At 38.1% G+C, this 15,769-nt stretch overlaps 1 protein-coding gene across 1 annotated transcript in view; it reads right to left on the bottom strand.

Annotated features, from left to right (window-relative positions):
* The window catches only part of Focad (focadhesin), a 307,188-nt gene that overhangs the window by 87,325 nt on the left and 204,094 nt on the right, over nucleotides 1-15,769 (bottom strand). The window contains exons 19-20 of the mRNA XM_052176733.1: nucleotides 5,316-5,433; nucleotides 113-298 (exon numbers count right to left, since the gene is read on the bottom strand). Of these exons, the coding sequence (XP_052032693.1) occupies nucleotides 113-298; nucleotides 5,316-5,433 (304 nt within the window). The remainder of the gene's footprint in view (nucleotides 1-112; nucleotides 299-5,315; nucleotides 5,434-15,769) is intronic.

The raw sequence follows: 15,769 nt of genomic DNA, 5'->3' as shown, positions 1-15,769 counted from the left end.
GAGCAGCAGCCTAGGGATGCCCCACCACGTAACCTATTACAATTACACATGGAAGTACAAGGAGAGACGTGACACTATAAACCTGAACTTAAGCGCAGTGCAGTGTTCCTACCTGCCAGGCCAGGCTTCAGTCCTGGCTGCTTGTTTGTTTCGTAGGTCTTCAATATAAAGTTGGGGATCCCTGCTACTGTCTTCCCTTGGTCTGAGCGGACGCCTCCTCTCAATGCGGAGTGATATATCCCACGGGGCATATTCACCATTTCTTGTCTCACAAGAGATGTAAAGAATTCTTCCAAGGCTGGAATAAAAGGAATTCAAATCCCAAATAAATGTGAGAGTTCAGAAGAGGCATTTTCCTTCCTAACCAGTACATAGACATCCAGCCCTATTTCAGGTTGAACTTCACCAAGTGGAAAGCAAACCACTAAGCATCATTTCTTCCTTCGATGTTCCCAAACATGAACAAAGCACTACACTGCTCAGGTATTCTTAGCTTTCATTCTCAGTTCATTCTTTCTACTTCTTCGTTCTTTTTACTTCTTCGTTTCTTACATATCATCTACTGGCAAGTTCTTGTGGCTCCACCTACAGAGTACTCCTTTTACAACCATTCTCATGAGGCCTTGCCTAGTTATTATCTTTCCCTTCCTCAAACATACTAATATAACAGGTGCATCTTTAGTCTCTTCTTCCTTGGGACCAGCCCTCTATCCAGAAGCTGAAGCTTTACTTTCTTAGCACCTCCCAATAGCTTTCCCTGCACATACAAACAAACACCACTACCAAAGACTACATAGCCTCTGACCTCAAATAAGGAATCATCATGACTCTCCCTCTGGCCTTATTTCTGCCATGTTCCCTTCTTGCCAAATTAACGATATCTGTTCAGATAGCCTAAATAGTCCCTTCTGTTCTATAAAAAATACACTCTTGATGTGCTGGACAGGATCCCAAGGCTGTCTACCTGAAGCACACTATTTCTAGCTTTTCAAGGAGTGAGTCCTCTTGACTTTTGGATGTTTTCAGAGACCTTTAAGAGCCAAGCCCACACTTTAGCAATGTTAGCACACATATTAAAAACTGAAAAACTCATTCCTTGTTTCCTTTGTCTACAAAGGAAACTGCTAATGAAGTTCAATTTGCTATTTGACATTCTATAAACTAGGAAACAACATAAAAATGTAGGATCCGAGGACAACAAGATGTCAAAAGCCAATGGTAAGAGTGTGGGTTCATATTTGAGTGCCATTTCCATGAGGACCACTAGAGGCTGCCCAATACAGAAATATAAACAAAACATGAAAGCTAAACAAATCGCGGTGGAAAAACAAACCGGAAAAACTACTGCACATTCCTCTAGTAGGAACAGAAAACCAAGGGTCACATCCAAACTTAACTAGGAATATTTAATGGTCTCTTTTAAATGACCAGGATTTAAAGTAAGTGCTCATTGGCCCAATAATTAAGTGTCCTTCTATCTTTCTATATAATCCCCTAGATGCAACCAAACTTACCCATAGAAAGGAAGGAGAGGGACTGGGGACAGAGCTCAGTTTGTAAAGAACATGGCAGAGCATGAGGACATAAATTTGATCCCCAACACCTATATAAAAAGGCCAAGTGAGGCAGCACACACCCCACTCCAGCACTGCTGAGTCAACAACAGCAGATGGCAGGAAACTGCTAGCCAGGCAGTCTACCTAAATGGCAAGGCCAAGAGACAAGCAAAAACTCTGCCTTCCATACACACATACATATATAGACATGCACATATATCACACAGACACGATGTCAATTTCTGGCCTATATACAGGCACACACATTCATAGACATGCACATACAACATGCACACACACACAATGCCAATCTCTCATCTATACATATGCATATAGATGCATAGACATGTACATATAACACACACACAATGTCAACTCTGGTCTATACACATGCATGCACATACATAGCCATGTATACGTAACACACATTATCTATTGCTAGTCCTCACAGATGCATGCATATATGTACACATGAACATATAATACATAAACACAAAGTATTAACACATATACATAAACATGCACATTCAACACACACACCACACCATACACACACACACACACACACACACACACATACACTCACACACACAGTTCTGAGAACATCTGTTGGGAACAGTTTCTATTGACTCCTCCACACTTACCCTCTACCATTCTCAACACTACTCTGTAGCCTCCAGAACTAAGCTTTAAGAAATGCATCAAAAGGTTGCTCATTGTGTCAACCAATGAAAGGCATTGGCAGGAGATAAAAGAGTGAAAGTTATTCCCTAAACACTATCCAACAGGTTACTACAGGCTGCCTACACCCTAATTCAGAAGGCTGTCTCCCCCCAGGCAGCTCTATCTGTGACATGCATGTCTTTTACCCTCCCTCCACAGGCCAAAGGACCTTAGCTATTCTCTGATGATTCATTATGTCTAATGAATTTCCATAAACTTTGCAAACACAATTATAAAGAACCACTTTATTAAACTTTCTTCAATTATTCCATTGAGCATGAAGGCTTTATTTTAATGACCTTCATGACTATAACACCTAAACAAATGAATGCTATGTGAGCACAGACTGTATACTCCAATTCCTGAATGATGTGGTACAGGTATTACTGCTCCAAGCTCAGTCTGAGCACAGACTTTGTGAAGGGTGTGTGTGTGTCAGGTGATCGTGAAGATGGGAGTGCTTTGTAAGAGAGGATGATTTCATGCTTCTTCAGGAGGAACTGTGTTCTGACAAAGAGGACAAGTACATATGTCATAAGAGAAGATACACTTGCAAGCGCACTGTTCCTGAAACGGAAAGCTGTCTACCTGTCTATCTCTGTGGTCAACAAAAGCCTCTCAACTACCTCGTGGAGATGTGAAGTGCGGATAAGATGCAAGCATCTGAGTGGAGCCTCTACAGAGAACACCGTCTTCCCCTTGCAGCTGAGTCAGTAGCCAGCATTCTCTCTGCTCTCTGCAGCCCTGGCCTTAGCCAGGGTCCTTACATAGGACCAGGTGAGAATTTAAAAAGAAAATAACAATCTATACACAACAAGGTGAGCATGTTAACACTGCAGTGATGTCTAATGGAAAAGTCATCCAACAACTGAAAAAATATATTTAGCATAGGAGCTAAGATAAGGATCTTAAATATACTATATGAAATGAAAAAAAAAATCCAAGCCTAAAAGTTCAAAAACTTAGTTTCTGGAGAAATCCAAACAGGACTACAGTACAAACAATTTTAAGCTAAAACATTAAAAGGTAAATATTAGGGGCTGGAGAGATGGCTTCATAGTTAAGAATGCATACTACGTTTGTAGAAGACCAGAGGTCAACTCCTAGCCTCACATGTCAGCTCACAGTTGTATATAACTCCAGTCCCAGGAAATTTGATGCCTTCTTCTGCCCTCCATGGGCACCAGGTACACACAGACATAATGCACTTATATAATCTAGGCAAAACACCAACACAGGTAAAATTAAAATAAAAGGTTAAGAAAAGGAAAAAGGAGTAGAGAAGTATGAAGAGGGGCAAGATGGGGAGAGGAGAAGAGGAAATAATTAACATGAGAAACAGGCCATGACCCCTCTCTTCTCAGAGCAATGTCTTTACAGCTGTCAGTAACTAGGAACTACCATGCATCATCCAACCAGCATCCTCCTAGTCTCTGTTCCCATGGCTGCAACCTGTCCTTTTCTGTTTGTCCATGCTCCACTAATCAGAGAAAGTGAACACAGAACAACATTGTCCATGGTGATGGTTTGCCAGACACAGTTATACCTACAAAACCAACTGACTCCAATTATCAGATTGCCTCAAAACAAAAACAAAAACAAAACAAAAACCAGTAGAGTGCTGTAGCCATCAAGTATAAACACTAGCACAGAGATACCAAACCTCAAAAGATCTTCTCAGTAGCCACCTTATCCTCTTCCCCAGGCAGGCAGTCAAACCCTCCCTCTAGCCCAAAGGCTGCAGAAATCAGCAAAGGGCACAACGTCATTTTAAAACCTCATGTGCTACTGGCCATGGCTTTTCAGGATGCTGGAGGAGTTGTATGACAAGGCATTTACCTGTACCTACTGGCAATTAACACTGGAGACAAGACTCCCTGGGAGCAGTGAGGTAGGAAGTAAGGAAAAGAAAGTAACAGTGAAGGAGTCTTTGAGGCTGGTAAAGAAGACAAGAAATGAAAACATGGTATCTTTAGCTATGCTCCACTGTAAAGTTCACTCTAATGAAAGGAGGCAGGGACAGACAGGAGTTCTGTCTATAAATAAATGATATACACTTGGTTAAATTTCCAGGAAACTCTACTTGTCATGAAATCAAGAAAAAAAGATACTAACATTACAGATTACTATAATCACATATAACAATGGCTATGTTGAAAAGCTATAATATGTTTTTTATTAAACCTTATTTTCAAAACTTAAGTGTTTTCCTGTATATATGATCAAGGCAGAATTTGAACAAAAAAACAAAATATTGGCTAAAACTGAAGAGCTTCCAACATAACAGATCGGATCATCTATGGAAATTTTAAGAAATTTTTAATAACCAGAAGATGAATTTTAAATAATATGAAATTTTAATCACAGCCCATAATCCATATCTCTACTATCACAATGGATCATCTATGGAATATTTAAGGGAATGTTAATAACCAGGAGATACATTTTAAATAATATAAAATATTAATTGCAGCCCATAATCCATGTCTCAACTATAATCACCTACTGTTTCTTGGGTAAGACTTAGAGTCAGTGAAAGTTTTACATGTGTGAACACCACACACATGCACAGCATGTCTCTTAAAGGCTAATCCCACATGTGTGCATACGTGCACACACCTTGATCCATTGTTTAAATTAATTAATTTACTTTTGAATAATGTACAAATAATGTAGCCCTTAATAGCTCTCCAACTTTAATAATGTGATTTATATACTTTATAGAAAGAACAAATTGTTCTGGAGAGCTGCCTCAGCAGACAAGAGTTCTTGTTCTTGCAGAGGACCTGAGTTCTATTCCCTGTTCCCATGTGGCAGCTCATAGTTGTCTATAATACCTCCTCAGGCACTAGCCATTCCCTCTAGACTGTCCCTCTAGAATAGACAGGTACACTTAGCATTTCATCTAGAAAGTATCTATATGAGAGTAAACAGCATGTGTACACCAAACAAAACAAAACAAAGAGCTCCCACAATTTGCCACACAGGAAAAACCACTGGAAAATTCCAGCCATGTGGTTGTCAAATAGGAGTCACCTGGTAAAACCGAAGGAGCAGTGATGGACAACAGTCTGAGATAGCAAGCGCCAGGAATGGAAAGGTCCACAGACTCCTCTTCATCCAACTCATCAGGAACAGGCATTTCTGGCCTTATCTGAAATAAGTAATGGCACATTAGAGAGAATGAAAACAAGATGTGTAAAATATATTCTTTGTTGACTCTAAGTTAAGATTTAAAAATTGTCTTAGACTCAATCACTCTACAATATCAAAAGACAAATAAAATTTTAAAAATGCCTTCATTTATCAGCAGGTCTGGTAGTGCACAACCTTAATCCCAGCACTTGGGATGCAGAGGCAGGTGGATCTCTGTGTTCAAGGCCAGTCTAGTCTATGCAGTGAGTTCTTAAGACAGCAATAGAGTCCTTGCCTCACACCTTATACCTTGCAACACAATAACACACACACACACACACAGAGACACACACACAGACACACACACACACAGACACACACACACACACACACACAGAGACACACACACACACGTACACACACTCATGTCCGAGACTGACTGAATGGTAAATTCATTTTATTTGGTATTATCTTGGTTCCATTTAATGAACTGAGAGCAATACAATAAGAACATCACCATAAATCAGCATAAGCAATGTCAACCTGCTGTCACCTTTATCAAATATTTTTTAACAGATCTTTGAATGGGTGGGGAATACAAGCAAAACAAGGCTGGGGATAACATAAAAAAAAACATGGCTGGGAATTCTCTGGAAAATATAAACTGTTTATATAGCAAGAGCTTTTCATTTTGAACTGGTGTATCCTATTGTAGAGTAAGATATCAACACTGACATATTCAATGTGTTCAACTATTGGGGTTTATAGTTAAACATTTTACTTATATGATTTTTATTTTAATTTGTGATTTTAGAGGCTAGAGAGATGGCTCAGGAGACAGGAGCAATAGTTTTCCCTCCAGAGGACCTGAGTCTGGATCCCAGCCACATACTGGGCAGCTCACCACTGTTTCTAACTCTAGTTCTTGGCATTCCAACATATTCTTCTGGCCTCTGTGGCTGCCTGCACATATAATACACACATACATACATATACACAAATTAAATTTAAATTTTTAAAAATTGTTATTCCACCTATATCTCTAAGATAAAGTTTCAAATCTTCTAGTGACAAGATTGTGACATGACAAATGCTTTGTGGCATTGTCATATTTGGCATTCTTTGGACTTAGCAATAGTTGCTAGAGAAAATAACACTAAAATCAGTAATCAGTAGCTTTGCTTTACTGTATGTAATTTGCATTGAAGTTTTTTTTCAGTTGCTTTGTGAGAACCAAAATAAGAATGTAATATTAGCACTATAATATTTTCTATAACATAATGGTAAGGCAATTAATTAAATTTTTAATACTTTCAATGACATACCATCATAATGTCCATGCGGAGATAATTAAGCATTAGGGTAGGGAATCAAAATACAGAAAAGTCGTTGTTATAACCATAAAGTGCCAGGACCTAGTCATTACCATTTGCCTGTCTCTGGGAGTTATTTTTAGAAATAATTAACAATTCCTGCAGACTGCTTTCTTCATGGGTCCCCAAAGCACCATTTCATTAGCAACTGCACTGAGTCAGGAGTCTTCAGAAGGATAAAAGAAAACAGACAGCAAATGCTTCTCTTATGTATAATAATCTGACTCCGGCAAAGCTGCTCAGCCGTAAGGAGAGTGATCTCCACTACGTGAAGCAACTTAACCTCCTGAGTACTCAAGACAAGACACCATTTAGATTCTACACTGAGAACTTAGCTGTAAGACGACTAAGGCAGCCACACTTCAGAAATAACAATTAGGCAGAGTGCAGACAGGATTTGAGACCACTAACGTATGATACCACATTATGAGATACCCTGGCACAAGGAGAACCTTTAATTCTGACAAGCGGGGTTTCCCAAGTGTCTCTGGCTTGCAGTTGCAATTTTCTAAGTTTACTCTGATTGAGAACTGACTTTGAGATTCTGACCAGTACTAAAGCCTCCTATTACTGAAAACTAGATAAATAAAAGAGCTGCTTTGCTGTCATTCTCACATGCTTCTTGGTTTTCAGCATCACGAATTTTTGGAAACCAGTAAAATAATTTCCAAAAGTCCAGGAATTCCAATACTAGTAAGTAACAAAAATGGCCAAAAGTCTATGCCCATACAAAGATTTACACAGAAATGTTCAAGAGGCATTATTCATAGTAGCTTCCAAATATAAGGGCACTCAAATATTTATCAGCTTATGAATTAATAAGCAAACTGAAGCAAATCCATGCAATGGGATATAACTCAATCATTAAAAGCAATAAAATAAAACTTCAAGAAGAAAAGAAATAATACAGGGGTAAGGGATGGCTCAGTGGGTTAAGGCACTTAGTACCAAATCCCATGACCTGCGTTTGATCCCTGAGATCCATAAAGTGGAAGAAAAAACTGACTTGTACTGTGATATCCACACATGTGCCACCACACATGTGTCCCTCTCTTACAGATGACCTTGATAAATAAATGTTTTTTAAAAAAAATCAAAAAAAGAATCTGATGAAATAATGGAAATAATATTGGAAATCTAAAGAACCAATGAAAATAAAAAAAAGAATTGGCTCTCTGAAAGGATAAGCAGCACTGACAAAGACTTCACCAAGCAAACCAGAAGAGACAGAAAGAAGAAAGTAGGAGAAGCAGAGGGAGAGTAATAGATACCACTGAAACCCAGAGAATGTCTGGAGGAAGCTTTGAAAAAATATTCAAATAAATTAAAAATGTGGAAGAAATGCATAAATTTCTATATATATTTATAAAAAAAACTAACTAAAGAAGAACAGCCTAAACTGATCAACTATGAACAGTGAGATTGAAGCCTCAATAAAGAATCTCCCAACAGAGAGCCAAGACCTGACACTATTAATGACACTCTGCTATGCTTGCAGACAGGAGCCTAGCCTGTCTTCTGAGAGTCTTCATCTAGCCACTGAAGGAACGGGATACACTGAACAATAGGTGGGGTTCTAAGAGTCCTGTGGAAGAGTGGGGTAAAGGATTAAGGGAGCTGGAGGGGTCATGGACATCACAAGAAGACCTACCCAGTCAACTACATTGGGCCCATAGAACATGTGTGGCCTGGACCTAGACCCCCAACATATTTGAAGCAGTTGTGTAGCTTGGTCTTCATGTGAGTCCCTTACCAATTGGAGCAGGGCTGTCTCTGACACTGTTGTCTGCCCTTGGATTCCTTTCCCCTAGTTGGGAGGCCTTGTCTGGTGTCATTGGGAGAGAATGCACCTAGTCCAGCTGTGTCTTGATGTTCCAGAGTGAGTTGGTACCCACAGAGTGGGGTCTCTGAGAATAAGGGGATAGAAGCATGGGGGAAGGCTGGGAGGAGAGGAGAAAGAATCAGGCTATACAGTGAATTAAAATAAATATCTCCCAACAAAAGAAACTCCAGGACTAGATAGATTCATTGTCTTTTAGATAGCACTAATTTTTAAACTATGCCACAAACAGAAAAGACTGCTTACAAACTCACACTATGAAGCTAGTATTAAACTGATACCAAAAACAGATAAGGAAACAAGAAAAACAATAAAAAGTCAATTTTCTTGGTAGCCATAAATGTAAAACACATCTATAAAACACTCACAATCTAATTTAATACAACATTAAAGGGATTAAATATTATGATTAAAAAACATAAAAAAAATTCACAGGAATACATGTGGTTTAAAATATTTAGTTCACAAAAAAAACTTTAACATGTAAAAATATAGCAAAGAGGGGCTGGAGAGGATCTGTTGGTCCAAAAGACCAGGTTTGATCCCCAAAACACATACAATGCCTCACAGCCATCTGTAATCCCATTTCTAGGGACTCCACCCAACAACATGCATGTAATGCACATATGTGCAGGCAAAACATTTATATATGTAAGCTAAGAAAAATAAATCTTCTAAAAAATTTTAAAATTATAGCACATACAAAAAAAATCTCAGGACGAAAATCACATAATTATTACATGTAGAAAAATTTTCAGGAAATTCTACACCCCTTCATGAAAAACTCCTACCCTACAGAAATCAGAGACAGAATAATGCCTCAAGACCATGTAGTTTATAGACAGAAAACTACAGTCAACTTTATATTGAATAAGGAAAAACAAAAGCATTTTCTCTTGAATTGGGAGGAAGACAAGGTTCTCCATAATATCTGCTATCATTCAATCTAATACTTGAAACCACAGCCAAATCAATCAGACAAGAGAAAGCAGGGACAGGAACACAATTAGAAGAGGAAGAAATAAATTATTCACATTTATACACAATATTATGTTTTAAAAAACTAAAGATTCCACCAGAAAAAAATCTTAAATCTGGCATACTTTTAGAAAACTAGCAATATAAAAAAGAATGTAATAGTTTTCTAAACAACAAATATATGAAGAATAAACCTGGGAAATAATGTCACTCACAATACCCACTTATAAGCAAGATACCTACAAATAACCTAACACAAGAAGAGGAGATATTTAAAACATGGAAGAAGATGACATCCAATGTTTATAGATCATTAAGATTAATATTTTCAAAATGGCTAAGTTACCAAAAGATTCTGGGAGGTCTCCATCAAAACACTAATCATATTCTTCAGAGAGAGAGAAAATAATAATCATAAAGCTCATATTCAAGGACAAGAAACCCCAATAAGCCAAAGTAATCTTATGAGAGGAATGGAGGGAAAATTATCTATCGTAAATTATACTATAAAAACAAAAATAACTTAATACTGAGACCAAAAAAAACTATGAAAAAGCAGATGAATCAATAGAATGGCTAAAAACATGTGTTAGAGAAAAGTCTCCTCAACAAAAATGCTTTAAAAAGGGCACTGCATATCCACAGAGAACACTGAAACCAGACCTTTTTTCCTGGCTCACTATTTAAAATAAAATAATCAACACAAAATTAATTAAAGACCTTAATGTAAGAATGAAGAGGCTGAAACTAATCTAGGGAAATACTTGAAGTGATAGGCACAGGCACCAGCTCCTTTCCCTTGGGAGGCAGAGGATCTCTTTTGGAAAGAGAGTCTTATAGAGCAGGCTAGCCTCCAATCTGCTACATATGAGACTGAGCTTGAGTTCCTGATTCTCCTTTTACTGCTTCCCAACTTTGGATTACAGTTGTGTAATGACACATCTGGCTGCCAATGATTTTGCAAAGCAATTTTTTTTTATTTGCATGGGTATTCTACCTGCATGTATGAGTGTATCACTTGCATGAGTGTGCCTGCAGAGGTCAGAAGAAAGTACCAGATCCTCCTGAACTGGAGTTCAGATGGTTGTGGACTACTAAATGGGTGCCGGGATTTGACCTGGGTCCTTTCTTAGAGCAGCCCATGCTCTCATCCACTGAGCCTTCTCTCTAGCACCGTTAATGACCTTTTGAATAGGGCTCCGAAAATGACAAATAGTGATCATTTCATATTAATAATGCTTCTTAGAACACATGGCTGGCAGAGTGGACGGGCAGCACATGCACTAGCAAAAACCCTTCACCTTCTACATATCCAACAGAGAAAAATATTCAGAATATATCAGAAACTTAAAAAAAATTAACATTAAAAAACAATCCAAACAAAAACGAAAAAAAATCAACAGACACTTTTCAAATAAACAAATACACGTGGCCAATAAATAAATGCAAATGTGTGCAGCACTGTTAGTCATTAGGCAGACATAAATGAAAACTACTTTATGAATCCAATTCCAATCAGAGTAGCAAATATAAAATATTTTAAAATACACCAAATGTTGGCAATGATGTAAGAGGAAAAACTCTTATTCTACTGCTGGGGATATAAGTCATCATGCAAGCCCCCCGATAAACTGAAAGTGGCACTAGCTTATAATCTAGCTTTCCCCTTCTGTGTATGGACCTGAAGGAACCAGAGGTGGCTTGCTAGAGAGATACCAGCCTACTCATATTACTGTGGCAGTGTTCACAGGAGCCCAGTCATAAAATCAGCCCCATTGCCCAACAAGAGCTGACTGGCTGTAAAGGAAAGTGCCATATATACCCTGTAGCATATTATCCTACCAATAAGAATAGTAGAGTCATGTCATATAAAGAGGATGAAATTAAAGACCACCATGTTAAATGAAATTAACAAGACCATGTGTTTTCTCTCACATGTGAATCTTCCTTTAAAATAACAGACAAGAAAGTATATATTAGGGACTCGAGAGAGGACTACTTGGAGCAGGGAAAAACAAAGTTTTTGTTTTTGTTTTTAAAAAGGGGGGAATGAAGAACAGAGATAATAGAGATGTATGGTCATATACAGAAGCCCTGAAAAGACTATGTAATGATTCTGTTTATAGAAAGGTCCAGAAAAGACAAATTCAGAGACTGAAAAGATTAATGTTTGTTCAGGATTTACTCTCATCAGAGGAAGAGAGTAAAGACGACCAACAACCCAACCTGGGCTCTGTTAGGGAATAATGTTCTCACACAGTCTTTACAGGTTCTAGACGTGCTGCACTGTCAGCTTTAAATGGCTGAGTCCTATGGTTTGTGAACTATGTATCAAAAAAGTTGTTTAGAAGCAAAAGTAAAGAGGACAAGAAGGGGTGACAGCAGAGGAGAAAAAGAAACCACTGCTGTCCCTCCATGTGAGGAGACTTACCTGCTGGGCAAAGTGTGTTAAAGAACCAAATGCTTCCAGCACTGCTCAGCGGAGAAGGGATACAATCATTTTGCACAGTTTTCTGTCCCTCCCTTCTGCTCCATCAAGTGACATTACTCAAAATGAGTAACAGTATTCAGGCCACTGACATTTCTAAAAGCCACTACAGTAAGTTCCAAGGGTGAGGGATAAAGGAAACCCAACCATTTATCTTAAACAGTCTAATTTCACACTGATGTGAGTGCCAGCTAGTAAGAGCTGAGAGTCGAACTTACGTTCCCTGGAAGAGCAGTAAGTGCTCTTAACTGTTGAGCCATCGCTCCTGCCTCAGCTCAGGTCTTAAGGAATTATTTCCTCCTATTATCTAACATCAGTTTTTCCCCTTGGTTGAAATGTAACAATGTAATAGGCTCAGAGTGAGAGCACTCACTTGTAAGAGTATCTTCTGAAGTTACAAAATTTGGGCAACAGCAACACATTAGATACTAAAACACCCAGTGAAAGTTCACTACATTCTTAGAAGACACACAGAAAACTACAAGACCTCCCAAGCTTAGAAAAGCTTTGTTGAAAAAACTCAAAGCAGAATTTAAAAAATGACAAATTACTTTTAAAATATCATTTAAATTGAATATGAGAAAATGCATAGGTCAGAGAAAACAGTGAGATAGCTACAATATGCCTCACTGTGCATTCCTAACCAAATAACCTTCCAAGTCCCTTTCTGTGTGTCTAACCTCCTCTGCACAAGCAGAGGATCAGGGTGCAGAACGTGTCAGGTATCTGCATACATTTAGTTAAAAAGAGAAACAGCCTCCGATGAATGCAATGACATTCACTTAAATCAAAGCCAAGCGTTTATACCACAGCTATACCCACCCTGGATACATAATGAGTTCTTCTTTATCACTTCTAAAATTAACCTCGGAAATCAACAAGACTATCTTAAAATCTTATAAGTTTAATTTTGAAATGGCTTAATATTTAATGACTCTAAGTCAGAAGAAAAAAATCAGTGCTTTCTATCTAAAAGTTTATCCACTACTGGTTAATTTATCAGAAAAACAATTCTATATCATCTTAGTTTATTTTGGGGGTGTTGTTGTTGTTGTTGTTAGGTGTTTTGGGGGGATTCATACATAGAAGAATGCTAAAGAGATGTTGTACAATGGGAAATACAATTCTGTTTTTAACATAGAGAAGTTCCTCAAAATTTTTTTACCAAATTTAGATTTTCATTTTGAGATAAACAATGATATTATTGCAAATTCAAGAAGCAGGTAAAATCATTTAGCATATTCCACCTAAAGGACAGAGCCCAACACTTAGCAAATATCTAGTAAGTAGTTATTCAGCAATAGCAGATGTATGGAAGTCTTAAGGAAGAATAAGAGGAAGAGGAGGAAGAGGAGGAGGAACAGGAGCAGGAGCAGCAGCAGGAGGAGGCAATGGCAGCCAGGTTCAGCATGGAGCCTGTGAGCCTCCTTAGGAGGGCAGAAACTAGGGGCAGAGAGGGGCAGATGCTTATAGCCCATCACCTCAACCTTGGCAAGGCACAGTGAGCTATTGTTACTCTGAAACGGAGGAGCTATTGGAGAAAGAGATTTTAGCATTAAACCTGATTTTACTATTCAATCTGAAAAGCATGTGTAGAAAAGAATACGCCTTGAGGGCTCCTCTTTAGCATGCTGTAGTCTGATTCGTAAAGTTAAAACATATTTGAAACATGGACTCTAAGTACAACACTACTAGTTACTTTAGGAGGCATAAAGAGTCAGTTTGAGGTATGCATGGGTTGAAGGTATAAAGGAGTTTAATTAAGAAAACAGCTAAAGGGGAACTTTGTATACCACCTAATGGAGTATAATCTCTAACAAACACAATCAGATGCTGAATATAGACCTAAAGGCATAAACGATAAACAAGCCAATATGTTAACAGGATAAGTTGCAAGGAGTGTTTAAGAACTGCTTAATAAAAGCTATTACTAACAGTGGGCTATTTCTGGAGTATCAGCAAACATCAGAGGTACTTGTTATGCTATGATTTAAATGAGCAACTGTCTACTAGAAACATAATGAACGGTGTCCCTGCAGCTGTTTTACTAATCTACTGATGGGAGCTTTCACACCAAATTCCCAGGACTGTTTTGTTTTTATTTTCCTATTGTACCTGTATGGTTTTGACCGCTTGTATGTCTGTGTAGCATACTATACAGTGCCCATGGAGGCCAGTAGACGGTGTCAGATCCCCTGGAACTAGAGTTAGAGATAGTTTTGAGCCACTGTATGGATGCTAGGAACTATGCATAGATTGTCTAAGGAGCGGTAAGTTCTCTTACTTAACCAGTGAGACACAACTCAAGCCCCAATTACATATTTTAAACGCAGACTTGGATGGTTATCCAAAGATCAGTTTGAAGCCCCATTGGTTTTCATTAAAAAGACTTTAGATAAGCCCTTCCACTTGTAACCACTGAGCATAAGCTGATCGGTCATGTCTTAGGAGTCCACAATGGTATAGGAAACCCTGCCTTGCTTAAGAGTTGGCTTCTTTATGCTTAAGAGTCTATGCTCAGCTTCTTTTACATGATAGCTCCAGTTCAATCCAATAAACATTAAGTTGGCCAAGTCCCTACTAGCTTCTGATCTCTGTTAAGACTTAACACAGAACAAAAGCCAAACATGTTTTTCTGTCTGAAGATGCCCAGGAATTCACATTTGATCTCAAGGGTACTTTCTGTGGTAATATTATATGTAACTTCATATAATAAATATAATATAATACAATATAACATAATATAATATAATAATATTATCTTTTACCATAAAGGCATTCATTTGTCATCTGTATTATTTGGACTTAGTTGCAATGAAAGCAAAATCAGAATTTGAGCTCCTTAACATGACATAACAGATTTAGCTAGTTAAATTAGCTAAGTATTAGATTTTTCTTTATTTCTATGAAGGTAGGGTCTTACTCTGTAGCCCTTGGCTAGCCTGAAACTTGCTATGTAAACCAGGCAGGGCTAGAAATCATATAGACCCACCTAACTTTACATTCCAAGAGTGCTGGTATTAAAGAAATATATCTCTATGCCCATCAATTACTAGACTTTATGTTTAGTATGCCTAATATATACAAGGTTGGAGTTCCATCCCCAACACTGCAATAACAATAACAACATTAATAACTTACTTATTTTAAAAGCTAAGATAATGCCATTTTTTTTTGCTGAGCCATAAGAAGTAATAACACTTTCTTCATGCCATACAAATTATTTTCCACCTTACTAAAAAGGAGATTCTTTTCCTTATAGCATTTATTGTTTGTAAAACATAAAGATCTTTAGCACCACAGGAGACAGAAAATATCAATCTGTGGGCCCATGCTTGGAATTGAACTTCAGGATGGCACTCGACGTTGACAGAAAGTGGTGACAAGGTGGCACAGAACTTCCAGGTAAGCCATGGCTCCAGTCCCTTAAGATAACTCCGTTTGCACCACAACGCATTTCAACTGCTGCAAGGAGATTCAAACCTATCATGGGTGAAGCATAAGGTCTCATAGTTTCACAGGTTAAAAAAAAAAAGTATCGGGCAAGTTACGTTGCATGGATGCTATGCCAACAGGTACATATATACATTCATCAGGTAACGACTTCCTATGACTAGAGATAAAGTCATATAATCCAGAAAAAAAAAAATCAAGAGATTGCAGCAAAACAGCAGAA

The sequence above is a fragment of the Apodemus sylvaticus genome, chromosome 3, assembly GCF_947179515.1.
Source record: "Apodemus sylvaticus chromosome 3, mApoSyl1.1, whole genome shotgun sequence".
NCBI classification, from domain to species: Eukaryota; Metazoa; Chordata; class Mammalia; order Rodentia; family Muridae; genus Apodemus; species Apodemus sylvaticus.
This window is presented reverse-complemented; position numbering and strand designations above follow the sequence as displayed.